Below are 14,644 nucleotides of genomic sequence, written 5' to 3'. Positions count from 1 at the left end.
CAACTCAAGTCAGGCTTGGTGACCAAGGCCTCTACCTGCTCAGCCATATCCCCAGTTCACGACCACGACTTCTTTCTCTTTCTCTGTGTCACAAAAAAAAAATTGCAACATGTGTGAATATGAGCCATTTTACAAGCATGGGTGTAGACGGGCAGGATCAGGGCTGGGAAGGATGCTTGGTCCTTTCTGCACAGAGCACACCCACTCACAGATGCCTTGATCATATCCCACCCTAACTTGAAATCTATATTTTTAGTAGGAAGTCACGGTTTGAGTCAGGACGGGGATTCCGAGGACATTAGATAGGTCCCACCAAGATGCTTCTTCACAAACACACATGTCAGGAACTGAATTTCCCCATCAGCCTTGCAGCTTCTCTGCAGACTCCCTCCCCTGAGCACACACCCACAAAGCCCCCAGATTCCCAGGGAGTGTCTACCTGATTCCGTGACGGAGACTTAGGTGTGAATGAGTTTTCCCAGCCATCCTGGGCTGCGTGAACAGTAGTAGAACATGTCCACGTAGGGAGGTGCTCATCAGCCCGCTTTTAGGAGCAGTAATTAAGGTGCAAAAAAAGCTTGTTTACTGCGGGACGCATCTCATGCACATCCAGAGGGGAGTGATGAGGCTGTGAGCCCCTCCAAAACCATGAAAAGCAATGGGCGGGGCTGGAGCTGTCGACTCGGAGGAGACCCCCACCTCTTTGCTTTCTGAAGCGTTGTCACGGTGAAGATGGAGGGATGTTGTTCTTTCTTGCCCCAGCAGAACTCAGGGCTGCTGTGTCTCACGTCAATAAGAATGTGGTTCTGGGGCTGGGGAAGTAGCTTAGTGCTCGCCTAGTATGCATGAAGCCTGGGTTTCACCCATAAACTGGGTGACATATTGCACACCCATAACCCCAGGGCTCTAGAGGTGGAGGAAGGAGAATTTTCAGAAGTTCAGAGTCACCCATGACTACGTAGAAAGTTGAGGGTTAGCTTGGGCTACATAAGGTCCTGTCTTTATAATAGGCAGGGAGGTGTGTTCTCTGAGCTGCTGTTGGTTCTAAGGGGCTTCCTGAGAAAACCTGAGGGTGTACAGAGGTTGTTGTGTTACTAGTGTATGGAGAGACTGAGTAAAGAATAGGCCAGGGCCAAGACAAAAGGGATGACAGTGTCCAAAGTTGCAACTTCAGAACCAATCACCCACCCAAATGTTAAATGGAGATCCTATGGTAATTCAGATCACTTGCTTCCCTGGTCCCCAGCTCCAACCTAGGGCTGGTAACCAAGTGAGCAAGCTTTGCATCAAAGTCTGCCTTTTCTTCCTCACTTTTGCTCCAGGGTGAAGGCCAAGAAGGGTGTGACCCTCCTAGGCACCAAGTCTCGAAGTGGCCAGTGGCGTGTGACCTCAGAGCTGCTGACTGGGGCGAAGCATTCAACAGCCACTGTGGATGTGGCCTGGGCCCAGGGCACACCCCTTCCCCCCTGGTGAGTTTCACTTCTGCAGAGCAGGCACCTGGGGCCTGGGGTAACTAATCTTCCTGGAGAAAGATGGAGTCACAGAGTGCTGGTGGGAGTCAATTTCCAAAAATCAGAAATGGGATTCTGGGGTTGGGGTACTCTGGTGGGCTGAGGGGAGTAGCTAAGGGCTGCAGAGCCCTGCCCTTCATCTTCCATCTCCCCCACTCCTGTCTGCCTTGCAGGGAAGGTCAGGGACCCCTAGAGATCTTGCAGCTGGACTTCGAGATGGAGAACTTCACCAGCCAGTCTGTGAAGCGGAGGATCATGTGGCACATTGATTATCGAGGCCACAGTGCCCTGCCCGACCTGGAGCGAGTTGTCACGGAGCTGACGGTCATCCAGAGGGATGTGCAAGCCATCCTGCCCCTGGCCATGGTAAGCAGGCCTCGACCAAGCACCCCAGCCCGGCCCATGAGTTCCCATGTGTGTAGTGGGACTGGGCAGGACTGAGCACGTGTACGTGTGGATGGAGGGAAGAAGGACCACTTCACTTCTGAGACGATGCCTGTGGAACTGGGCATGTGCTCATCCACAGGAAGCAGGCATAGCTCTGTTCCTGGCGAAATCACCATAGAAGAACTCTCTGAAAGGGAGCTTAGGAGGGAGCTCTTCTAGAAAGTGGTTGTCCCTGTAAGGTTTTGGAAGTCATCAGAAAGGAAGCACTCATCCCACCTAAGATGAAGACAGGAGTACACTCCAGAAGGACCCAGCTCCTGTAGGAGAAGGCACATGGAGAGGAATATGGGTGGTTTGTTTAGAGAGGGGATGGAGGGCTGGTGGCCCATCCAGAGCTCTGTGACCAGCCAGGAGGGTGTGTTGAAGTCACTCTGAGAGCTTTGGCTCAGGGGAAGGGATGGATGTTCCCGGAAAGCAGGGACGGCTTCTGCAGCCATCCGTCTGGGCTGATCATCTGAGGAGAGCCTGGGGCTGGACAGAGGCAGACCCTTGCACTTCCCCAGAGGAAGTGGATATCTGAGGCGTGGCAGCAGTGGGTGACAGGCATGTCTTTGGAGAAATGCATGCAGCAGAGCTCCTCCCGCCCCTGCCTCCCTGCAGGACACAGAGATCATCAACACTGCCATACTGACAGGCCGGACTGTGGCGATTCCCGTCAAGGTCATCGCCATTGAGGTGTCTGGCCTTGTCCTTGATGTTTCTGCCCTGGTGGAGTGCCAGTCTGACAATGAGGACATCATCAAGGTGGGTCTTTGGGAGAGAAGAGCCCCTAAGCCCTTTCAGGTTATCCTTGAAGATGGCATACCTCTGCCCTGCTGTGGATTAGCAGCTGCCCCTCCTCTCTGCCATCCTAAGCAGCACCCCAGCTTAGTCCCATGTGTGTGGGTATCCCCACGTAGACTCAGATTCCCTCTCCTAGTCCAAAGGACCACTCCATCCAGACCTAGTGGCTGTCCTGGCAGAGTAAAAGAGTAAGACAGTACCCAAAAGGGGATGGGTAGTGTTGACAATGTAACTCCAACCCAGCAGGTCACTATTGAGCTCTGTATAAGACAGACTCAAATAAGGGAGAAAGGTGGATAGATTTTCCCTGCATCCGAGGCAGGAGAGGAACAAGGTGAAGAAACTGGAGCTAGGAAGGGCAGCTTCAGGAATAGAGAATCCGACATGCCCCAGTACCTACAACCTCCCATGACCCTCCCAACTGTGGCTCCTTCCTACCCCCAGATGCTCTCCAGAGACCGGATTCACCTGCTCCCAAGAATCGACATATAGTGCTTTCTCAGGCACATTTCCCCATCCTGTGAGGGCTGAGACACCAGCAGGACTCAGTGGATTCTAAATGAACTGCTATACATCTCTGTAAAACGTGGCTTTTTTTTTTTAATGGAGGCTGAGCCAACCAATGGTTGGAATCCCCTACCTTCCAGGATGGGAGAGATTTCCTGCTTCCCTCCACCCCATCTCTAAGAAGATACAAGAAGCAAAAGGCCAAGGGTTTGGCATGGTCCAGGGATCCATATGTACAGATGAGACATTTCTTAGTTACTGTTCTGTTGCTGTGCTAACATACCATGACCAAGGCAACTTACAGACAAGTTTATTGGAAGATGTGTTTTTGCCATGACAAAACACAATAACCAAGGAAACTTATAAAAGAAAGCATTTAATTTGAGGCTAAGGTTGCAGAAGGTTAGTCCGTGGCTACCACAGTTGTAAGTATGGCAACAAGCAGTCAGGCATGATGCCGTGGTAGTGGCTGAAAGCCTACATATGACCCGAAGGGGGAGGCAGAGAGAGCACATGGGGAAGGGTGAGACCTTTTAACACCTCAAAGCCCACCTCAGTGACCACCTCCTCCAGCAAGGCCACACCTCCTAATCCTTCCCAAGCAGCACCACCAACTGGGGACTATGAGCCTGTAGGGGCCACTCCCATTCAAACCACCATAAGGTGTACTCTAGCACCCCCATCACTGCAGAGGCCTTGGGATGTGGCCAGCTCACCGGCCACATGGTAACTTCTCCAAGACTCATGGAGGTGCCCCAAAGTATATTCCAATAGGAGTGTCCAGGTGTGTGTATATGTGTGTGTGTGTGAGTGTGTGTACATGGGATCCACTCAAGGTGTGTCAGATGTGTGCATGGATACCCAAAGCACACTCAGACACCTGCATCTACCCTGAAGCCTTGGCAGTGGCCCCCGGGATGGATTGAGCACTGCTTCCAGCAACATATCCTCAGTAGGCATGTGGGTCCCGTGAGGGAGCCTCTGGGCACAGTGTAGCTAGCCTGGTGGGCAGACATTTGCATAAACACTACACACATATCAGTGGCCACCATCTGTCCATCTCACTCAGGTTTCTCTGATCCCAAATTTTCCTCTCTGCTCCCGTTCCTGCTCCTTCGTACCTGCCAGGAACAGCCCTTCATTTGAAATTAACGAGCTGCCCACTCGCCTAGCAAGCCATGCTACTGTGGCATGGAGGAGGCAGGGACCTGTTCCTTACTCCAGCTCTCCATTCTACCTAGTCAAACACCCACTGTGGGGTGCAGAAGACCATCTGGTAGACAGCTAGTCCCAGAGCCCTAGGTATTCTGAGGTAGAGAGCACCCCCGGGAAGCCTCTCCCTTAGCAGTCCTCTCCACTTCCTCTCCAGCAGCCTTGCTGGCCCTGTAGTCAGACCCAAGTACCCCGAACTGCCCAGCAGGACCTGGAAGGCAAGCCATACCCATGCTATATGTTCCTGCCCTTTCCCAGGTGTCCAGCAGTTGTGACTATGTGTTTGTGAGTGGGAAGGAGTCTCGAGGGTCCATGAACGCCAGAGTCACCTTCCGCTATGATGTCCTCAGTGCCCCCCTGGAAATGACAGTCTGGGTCCCCAAGCTACCTCTGCACATCGAGCTCTCCGACGCTCGCCTCAGCCAAGTGAAGGGATGGAGGGTACCTATCCTTTCCGACCGAAGGTACAGCCCCAGCACGTAGTGTAAACATGGGACAGTAGTCTGATCTGCACGTATATAAGGCCTTTGGTGGACACAGTCTGCGGGCTGTGATGCAAACAACATGCTTGTTTTGAGCAGCCACTGTGTACTGGGCACTGACAGGTATTTGAAATGTGAAGAGTGTGACTAGCCAGGCTCTCGGTCCATCGGGGTGGGAAGATATCCCAGAGCATGATGGGAAACTCTGTGGGCAGGAAATGAAAGGGCGTGAATGAAAGAGTCCCTTTTTGTCCAAAAATAAAGCCAGGCTTCCTGGAAAAGCTGATTCTTGAGCTAAGTCTTAAAGGACAAGTGGACAGGGGTCAGCTGGGGATCAATAGGTTCCAGGGGACTGGACACACCCTTGAACACAGTGGCACGTAACTGCACCTGTGTCCCCCAGCCAGGGATACCCACACAAATAGCAGCACACATACTAGATCCACTGCCTCAGCTGGGCACCGAGGGCAGACTCCTGGGTCCATAGGGACAGATTCACCACAATGCGTAGGTCTACACAAGCTCCATCTGTGGGCCACGTACTTGTTTATTTACCATGCTCCGCCCAGCCATTCGGAGCTTCCCAAGTGGAACCCAACAGGCCTCTGTGGGCAGCCAGGGCTATGGAGAGGAGTAGGGAGAGAAGGGAGAGCTGGTCCACATTCAGAGCTGTGGTGGCTCCAACAGCAGGAACAGTAGCAGAGCCCCTCCAGCCAGAATGTGCCCTTCCATTGCTGGGGCTTTTGCTAGCATGCAGCCTCTGCTTCGGGGCTGGGGCGCAGCCTGGGACTGCCAACCAGAGCAGTATCCACGCTGCTTTCTTTGAGTGCCGGGGTTGTAGGAAGCTCTTTGGTTTAAACTCTGGTTTTGTCATTTACTAGTAGTGCATCTTACACTACTTATTCAATGTCTCTGACTCATTTTTTCTCCTTCGTGAAATGGGCAGTATTGACTGGATAGCAGTGAGGATTAAATTGGTTAACACCGGTAAAAAAGAGACTTCCATGTGAATAGTTGTCTTAGTTGGTTACTTCTAACAAAACATTAGCAAGCTTATTCTCTACTGCATACCCCCTGCCAGGGAATCTCCTGGTTTTAGCATCCTTTTCCAATGGTGAATGAAGGCTGAGGATTTCCTTAAGCCATTAAGTCCAGGTTCCCTTTTGCTTAATGCCCTTCTCTCTCTCTCTCTCTCTCTCTCTCTCTCTCTCTCTCTCTCTCTCTCTCTCTCTCTCTTTCATTCTCTTGGTCTAAGCAGTGAGAGTGAGTGTGTAATTCATGCAATAGAATGCTTGCTGAGCATGCATGAAGCCCTGGGTTCAACCCTCCACATAAAACCAGGTGTGGTAGTGAATGCCTGCACAATCCTAGCAGTTGGGGGAGTTGAGGCAGAAGTATCAGGAAGTTAAAGGGAGAACTGGCCTGATCTGTGAGGCCTCACCTTTCAAAAAAGGCAAATAAATAAAAGCACCAAGAAGAAACTGGCTTCACCTCTACTCTCTGAAGTCTCCTCGGTTAAACGTCAAACGTCATCCCGTATCATTCATGTTCCACACATGACCATGTGACATGTCAGCCGAGCTTGTGACAAGGATCCCTCCTTGCTAGAGTCTCAGGCTCAGCACAGTATCATGTGCATGCTCAGTGCTGAGGAAGAGGCCATTGTCACTGTATGGATGGGATACCAGCTGTTGGCAGCCATGGGTTGGGAAGGCGAAAGAAGGAACCTCTCCAGGTGAGAGAGGCTGGGATGGCTGGCTCCATACACAGTCACAGAGGGGACCTGCAAAGACTGGCCGAGAGAAAGAGGTGCAGCACAGTTACAAGGGGAGAGATGTGTCTGAGCCAGAGAGTGGTCCCCCAGTCCTGATGTTGGCATTTCCCAGGTCAGCTCGGGAGAGCGAAGATGAGGAGGAGGAAGAAGAAGAACGGAGGCAGAGTGCCAGCCGAGGTTGCACTCTGCAATACCAGCATGCCACCCTGCAGGTCTTCACCCAGTTTCACACGACATCATCCGAGGGCACCGACCAGGTGGTCACCATGCTGGGCCCTGACTGGCTGGTGGAGGTCACTGACCTGGTCAGTGACTTCATGCGGGTGGGTGACCCCCGAGTGGCCCACTTGGTGGACAGCAGCACCCTGGCAGGACTGGAGCCGGGCACCACGCCATTTAAGGTAGGAAAGGGCTCTGTCCAGGCACAAAGTGGTAGTAGACCTGGGAACCTGGGTTAGCCACAGGTAGAGAACTCGAGAACTTAGGACCTTCACTTCTGAAAGCCACCGCAGTGACCCCCAAGAAATTCTTTCCTTTCCCTTCAGTTGCACCTTCTAAGACCAAGCTCTTTTTCACCTCTTGGTGAAGTTCTCAGGCAAGCCTCAGCAGCCTTCAGAGCCCTCTGGAGGGGGGGAGAGAGACATTGGAACAGGATCAGGGACTGTAGGCATGGAAAGAAAATCGCGCTGCTGAGTCACTAGAAGGGAACTACGGGTGGTCTAAAAATTCAGCTCTTGCCTTCCTCTCTGACGGTGGGGTGGCCAAGTAGAACTCAGCTGTCCCGGAGCTTGTAAATGACCACAGCTTACAGAAGTATTTTGTTTATAAAACAACTGATCCCTACAGCTCAACCACCAGTTCCTGTTACCACTGCGTGCCTCTCTCACCTGTGTCTGCATTTCTGCTTGGCCCCTGGGAGCCCCTGACTCTCCATGTTCCTCCTTACAGACCTAGGGGACAGCAGGCGTCCTGTGCTCTCTCGCCCTTCTCCCCAGCAGTGCTGGGAGTTCCCCGGGGGTGCTTCCCAGGTATCCCCCACCACCCTTTGTTCTGTCATAGGTTGTGTCGCCCCTGACCGAGGCTGTGCTGGGGGAGACGCTACTGACGGTGACAGAGGAGAAGGTCAGTATCACACAGCTGCAGGCCCAGGTGGTAGCCAGTCTCGCTTTGTCCCTGCGACCCAGCCCTGGGAGCAGCCACACCATCTTGGCGACCACAGCTGCGCAACCCACCCTCAGCTTCCCCAAGCAGGTAACTGACTCCCTTAAACCATCCCCACTCCCAGCTAGCATGTGAGGTGTGGAATGGGACCTGGACCACCCTGGCCATCCATCCATCTTCAGATGAGGCCTTTAGATATATAAGAGCTCTGCACCTTATCATCCAGTCCTTTACAGGGGCAGGCAGGACTCCAGTGTCCCTGTCAAGGGTCTCCTATTGGATTCTCAGTGGGCGCTCTCCTCTCCTCCTCCAAACTCCTCTCCGGTTGAGTCTGTAGTGTACCAATGCCTATGGATTATAGGTATCAGCTATAGGATAGAGATGGAAAGATGGTGTTAGGCCATAGGGGTCCCTTGTCGCTTAATCTTTGATCCAGATACCTCTCTTTTCTCTGGGCTTCATTAGCCATAGGTCAGACAGTGATAGCTGATGAGGGAAACCCAGCCAGGAGCTTACCTTCAGGTCAAGAGAAGAGGGGGAATGTTCAGGGTGGTAGATGAGACCTGAAAATCCTACCCTGTGTTCCAGGTCCCCACAATGCAAGGGGCCTCACATTGTACCTCAGAGGTGGTCTCGAGTCCTACCTAGCACCTGGTATTTCAGGTGCTGAGCCAGGCAGAGCTGGTACCTATCAGAGAAGATGCTAAGACTGGCCCTGACTTCTGTCCCCTTTCCACTTTCAGGAAGCCCTGCTGAGTCTGTGGCTCTCCTACAGTGATGGAACCACAGCCCCGCTCTCTTTATACAGTCCCCGGGACTATGGGCTTTTGGTGAGCAGCCTGGATGAACGGGTGGCCACTGTGACCCAAGACAAGGCTTTCCCACTGGTGGTGGCTGAGGCAGAGGGCTCAGGAGATCTGCTTCGTGCAGAGCTCACCATCTCCGAGAGCTGCCAGAAGACCAAGCGTAAGAGTGTGCTGGCTATTACTCCTGTGGGCCTACGAGTACACTTTGGGCGGGATGAGGAAGATCCCACATATGACTACCCGGGGCCCAGCCAGCCCGGGCCTGGTGGGGGCGAGGACGAGTCCCGAGGAGCTGGTCCACCAGGCACTGCCATCCCCGCTGGTGAGATCCCTGGATTGGGCACTTCTGGCCCAGTGCCGCTCACAGAGGACTACTTACCGCTGCCCACGGGCTTCCTGCAGATGCCCCGGGGGCTGACGGACCTAGAGATTGGTATGTACGCACTGCTGGGGGTCTTCTGCCTCGCCATCCTTGTCTTCCTCATCAACTGCATTGTGTTCGTGCTGCGATACCGGCACAAGCGCATCCCTCCCGAGGGCCAGACCAGCATGGACCACTCGCACCACTGGGTGTTCCTGGGCAATGGGCAGCCACTGCGGGTGCAAGGTGAGCTGTCGCCTCCTGCAGGGAGCGCCCTGGAAACCGTGCCTGCCTGCTGCCACGGTGATCACCACAGCAGTGGCAGTTCGCAGACCAGCGTCCAGAGCCAAGTGCATGGCCGTGGGGACGGCTCCTCTGGGGGCTCAGCCCGGGACCAGACAGAGGACCCTGCTAGCTCGCCCACCTCCAAGCGCAAGAGGGTCAAGTTCACAACCTTTACCACTCTTCCCTCAGAGGAGCTGGCCTATGACTCGGTGCCTGCGGGTGAAGAGGATGAGGAGGACGAAGAGGACCTGGGTTGGGGTTGTCCAGATGTGACCGGAACCACACGGCCCACTCCACCCCCGGACCTGCACAATTACATGCGCAGAATCAAAGACATTGCATAGTGGTGGCCTGAGTTGGCAGGATATCCCCCCACACACGGTAGCCTCTGGCTGGGAGTCAGCCAGGACCCCCAGCTCACAGGGACTTGGGGCAGCTGAATGGATTTTACAGTTCCTGCCATTGCAGCTTTGGTCTGACCGGTTATGGCCAGGTCCACTTTGATCTTCTGCCCCCTACAGGTGGAAGACTCCTTCCAAACCCAGCGTGAAACAGGGAGACAGTTCGGCCCTGTTCACCCTTTCCAAACCTCATTCCATCTTAGACATCCCCCACTGCCCCAAGATTGAGGCTCCAAGGCCAAACTTGGGGCCAGGTGGGCCCACACTGTGCCCTGCCATGCCTCTCACGTCCCCAATGGTGCCCCCTGTGCAGGGGACCCGAGTGGGGTCTTGTGTCACAGGCTGCACAAAGACTTTTCTTAAACCAATATTCAGGGATTTCTGTCCTGCAGGGTGGGAAGTGGCGGCTGCCTGCCTTGCCAAGGATCTTGCTGCAGACAGAACATGGGGTATTTGGGGGATAGTTGTGATGTCTGCTGGTTTCTGGGTGTCTCCCAAGCTTGGAGCTGACTGCAGGGGTGGGGGGGCAGTGCAAAGTGGGCACTTTCCCATGGCTCCCTCTGCTCTTTAGACTGTGGAAGGGCCCAAGTCAGAGGGCTTTTCTTATCTCTCTGGCCAAACCATACCCACACAGCAAGCGCAGTGGGTGATGGACAGCCTGTCCCCACAGCAAGGTCAACACGACTGCGCCTTAGCCTGGGCTCTGCTCACTCCTGCTTCCCTCCACACCAAAGGGCGGGCAGCCATAGCCAGCGTCCCTGAGATGGAGGAGGCCACCGGGAGTATTGCAAGGGTCCATTGGGTGGGTGAAGGCAGAAGGGAGCTATTGCTCTGTGCCTTCCTCAGTCCCCCAGCCTCACCTCTTGGTTCTACCCACCACTGTGTCTGTTTTTCATAAATAAATGGAAGGCATCGGTCTGGCTCGGGGACAACAGCTCCCTGCGAACAGACAGTACACAGAGGCTGGCTCTGTCTCATCCTTGCATGTTCGCCACGGGACATGGGGCAACACTATTGGCTACCCAAGGCTGGTGACCTGCTCTTCCAACCCTACATGTTGTGTCTCTTAAGACACTTGGGTACCATGGAGGCACCCACATTGTGTAACAAAAGATCCACTGCCCTGAAAAGGTGATCTTTAAAAAGGGGGTTTTCTCCAGGAGTCCTCAGTGATCGATTCTGGAGGAAGCTGGCCTCAAGACTGGCTCAGGAGAAAGGTCTTGTGGGTGGAAGGGGACAAAAGGGAGAGGTGTGTGACTTGGTATGCCTGCCAGAAATTTCCAGTTTCCTTTGTCTATGTGGCAGAAGTCTCTCCTTGCACCCACTATGGCCGGAGTATAGAAGGTCAGATGGGAAAGCCCTGTTGGATGTGGCTCTCACATTGAATGGGCAGAGCCTCTCTGGGCTTGGGAACATTTGCAGGGTCTTTGCAGGCCCTGAAAGGTCACATCATAACATAGGAAAACAAGTCAGGCAGGGACGCTGCAACTTAGAAGATCCTGCTGGGGTAGCCAGTCAGCTCATGCACAGGGCGGGGTAGCTGGTCAGCTCACAGACAGGGCTATAGTAAAATGATCTTAGGGAAGGCAAAGACCTGTGCCAGCAGGCTGAAGTTGCACTAACAGCCAGAACATTTTTCAGCGCACCACAGCAAGTCAGCTGGCTTCCGGGGCCACCTATCCCACAACCTGGGCAGGGCTCTGTCTAGTGCCCGGGGAAGTCGCTGCACCTAGCAGAGATCACAAGCTGAGAGTCTGAATGAGTGGATTTTTGTCAGGACTAGAGTCCAACTTCTGAGGAAGCTGAGTCTGAATGGGGAGACTGGAATCTGACGTTCTACTTGCTCACCACGTGTTTGACAACAGTGTGCGGTGGCAAGAAAGAGCTACCCCAAAAGCTGAGCAGAGGGTAGGGCTCCATCTCAGGTCAGGGTTCTTCAGAACCCAAAACTCAGACACTTGCTGGGCCAGTCTACCTTGCCTAGCTGGTGGGGTGCCCTGAGAGGAATCACTTTCTTAACCCTTTGTGCATAACGTTGTGCCTGGAGTTGGTAAGTACTCAGCCAGCGCTTGCTGACTAAATTAAAGTTCAATTGCCAGTTCAGTGACGGTTCTTCATCCCAGGCCTGATTTTATATTCATACTGGGGACTGAACCGAGGTCTTTGCACGAGTTAGGCAAGTCCTTTACCACTGAGCCACTCATTCATCCTACTTTTACTTTTACTAAATACTAAGTGGCCCAGAATGACCTTGAACTTACTCTGTAGCCTGATCAGGCCTTGAACTTGCAAGCCTCCTCCATCAACCTCCTGAGTATCTGGTGTTAGAGCCAGCATTGCTGTAACAGTCTGGGATTTCCTATACAACCTTTTTTAGTGCAGGAAGTCACAGGTGTCCAAGGCATCCCCTCGGAGCTCCCAGGGAGAGCGATGGGGGAACACAGATGCATCTGCAGAAGTATTCCAGAGTTGTGGGTGAAAAGTCACCCCTGTTAAATATTTAGCATATTAATTTCCTACTGTGTGTTGGTCTCTGCCAGAAGTCTGGGCCGTAATATGGAGCAGTCCTCAAGGGTCCCACTGCCACCTGGGATAGCCATCCAGTCTTGCTTTGGGCGAAAGGAGGAGGTGAAGGAAGACAAAAGTAAAAGACATTCCCAGTAGATATGGAATCCCAGGCTGCTGCTCAGCATTGCAGCTTTGTCCCTCCCTCTGTTGGCCCTAAGTCATCACCAATAAGGAAACAAGAAGAGCTTCTTGAAAAGGATGGGGGTTGCGGAAGGAGTGCTGTAGCGTTTGGGCATCATGATCCCACCTGAGGTTTAGATGTTTTCCTCCGCCTGGGTTAGGGGAAGGGTAGCAAGGTGACCAGACCATGAGGCAGTAGGTGCAGCAGACAGAATACAGGCCAGAGTCAGGCAAGAATAGAGCCAAGGCATACAGCAGTGTGCAGACACAAGACTTGCCAACTGCTTCATCCCAGGTAGAGATGTTGGGGGGAAGAATGAGCAACTGCTTAATTATAGAGACCTCATTCCCCCACCTCCCCAGAGCTGAGGATGCTGCCGGCAAGTTCGCACTATTTCCAGCCAAGACACTAGGGCCCATGGTGGAAGCAAAGTAGGCAGAAGCCACACAACCGGCTTTAGAACTGGGTCCCCAGCTGTGCCTGCCATCCTGTCCTGTAATTTGTGACCCTTTCTCCTCATCCCTCACACTGTCCGCGTTGGAAAACTCAAAAGCAATCACTGGAAATCACTACACATGACCCTGAAGAACTTCAAACTGCAGCAGGCTTGACAGGAATGAGGCAAGGACCTGAAGTTAACAGCAGCTCTGGAATAACTAGGCTCTGAACTTCTCTTTAGAAAAAGCTGTCTTCAACCCCCAAATGAATAGAAATGTCGTGTACAGAATAGTTATTGGCCAAGAGATCCTCGGATATTGGGGACCTGGACTCAGGAGTCAGCTTACTAGCAAAATGGGATTAGGATGTGTCAGGCGCCCTGCCCCCTTTTAGACACTGTTCAGGAGGCAAGGAGATTGGTCTGAGAGCCAAATGGAGAAGTCAAAACTCTTAAGGGGGACAAACTTCCCAAGGCAGGCCGTCTGGCACCTGCAGCTCAACTGTGCTGCACTATGAACTTAAGCGAATGTATCTCTAGCTCTGGTCCCTCGTTTCCCTATTTGTGAAAGCATAGATACCTAGCAGACAATAGCTGCTGGCCTTTCTGAAGTGGTCCATGACTCTAATCCTCAGATTTCTACCAAGCATATTGGGGGAGTAAAGATCCCCTGCTCCTGCATCATAGGTGAGGACACAGGCTCAGAAAGGGCAAGGTCTCCAGCTTAGATGTGTTCTTGTGGGAGCTGTGAAACCCTTCCCTCGAAGGCAGCTGTGACAGGTATAGTGGTTAAAGCCGGAGAGGATTGCAGTGGAGAGGTGGGGGCGTGGATAAGGGCTCCAAGCGCCCATTAGTGGGATGAGGCTGCAACGCCTCACTTGAAGCCTAAGTGTTGGAACCACTGTGTGAGGGACACACTCCCTCTCCCCTGGGTCCTCCAGTCTCAGCTGACTGTCTCATCCAGCAGCCATGCAACCCTCAGAGCAGAGTACCCCAGGGGCTTTCCTGAGTAGGTGCCCCATTTGGGGAGCTGGTGGCACAGCACAGATGCCAGAACAAGTAGCTGAGAATGACCTTGCACTTGCCTTTTCACTGGGGCGCTGGGGCAAGGCAAGAAAACCTGGGGGGCAGGGGTTGAAGTTGAAGGCATCTCTGAGGACCCCCATCCCTGCCACAGTGGTGCAGATGCTGCAGAGTGTCTATTACACCTTGTCACATCTCTCATACAATGCAAGCATGGAGGAAATGCGGGTAAGAAATCACTTCTGAGGGTTTACTCCCTGCCCACTGCATTAGAGCTGCCATTTCCTTGGCTCTTCCCAACAAGTGCTGTTGTATCCATCTTAGAGATAACTAAACTGAAGCCTGGAGAACTTACATTGTTGGTCTCTTGGGTAGAGACGGTGAGCTCAGTAGTTTTGACAGAGGCCAGAGTACCAGACTGAAGTTATCGGGTGTGATGAGAATCCTTACTTCACTGATGTCTTTGTGCTTATGAGACTGTTGCTGTTCACATGTGCAGAGAGACAAGACCCTTCACTAAAGTCCGGGGGCAAGATGTACCTCTGGTGCCTTTGTTGGTCCTTAGGTCCCAAGGTTTGAAGCCCAGGTCCCACCCATCCCTGCCCCCTTGTCTCCATCCCAAGGAGATGGCCTCCTGCCTTTAGAGAACCCAAAGGCACATGGGGATGGTTGTGCATACTCCACACCCAGGGCAAAGGAAGAGGAAAAATACAGAATGCAGGCAGTTAATACAGAAGGGAAGCCTGAAGCAGAGTGGGAGACAGCA

At 53.1% G+C, this 14,644-nt stretch overlaps 1 protein-coding gene across 1 annotated transcript in view; it reads left to right on the top strand.

The window, feature by feature from the left end:
* Tmem132e (transmembrane protein 132E) overlaps positions 1–10,692 on the top strand; it is a 54,981-nt gene extending 44,289 nt beyond the window's left edge. The window contains exons 3-9 of the mRNA XM_075991391.1: positions 1,323–1,469; positions 1,685–1,877; positions 2,559–2,702; positions 4,719–4,924; positions 6,829–7,117; positions 7,776–7,967; positions 8,621–10,692. Coding sequence (XP_075847506.1) covers positions 1,323–1,469; positions 1,685–1,877; positions 2,559–2,702; positions 4,719–4,924; positions 6,829–7,117; positions 7,776–7,967; positions 8,621–9,673 — 2,224 coding nt within the window. The 3' untranslated portion in view covers positions 9,674–10,692. The remainder of the gene's footprint in view (positions 1–1,322; positions 1,470–1,684; positions 1,878–2,558; positions 2,703–4,718; positions 4,925–6,828; positions 7,118–7,775; positions 7,968–8,620) is intronic.
* The last annotated feature ends 3,952 nt before the right edge of the window (positions 10,693–14,644 follow it).

The sequence above is a fragment of the Microtus pennsylvanicus genome, chromosome 11, assembly GCF_037038515.1.
Source record: "Microtus pennsylvanicus isolate mMicPen1 chromosome 11, mMicPen1.hap1, whole genome shotgun sequence".
Lineage (NCBI taxonomy): Eukaryota > Metazoa > Chordata > Mammalia > Rodentia > Cricetidae > Microtus > Microtus pennsylvanicus.
The sequence above is the reverse complement of the archived record's forward strand: the minus strand, read 5'-3'. Positions and strand labels throughout refer to the sequence as shown.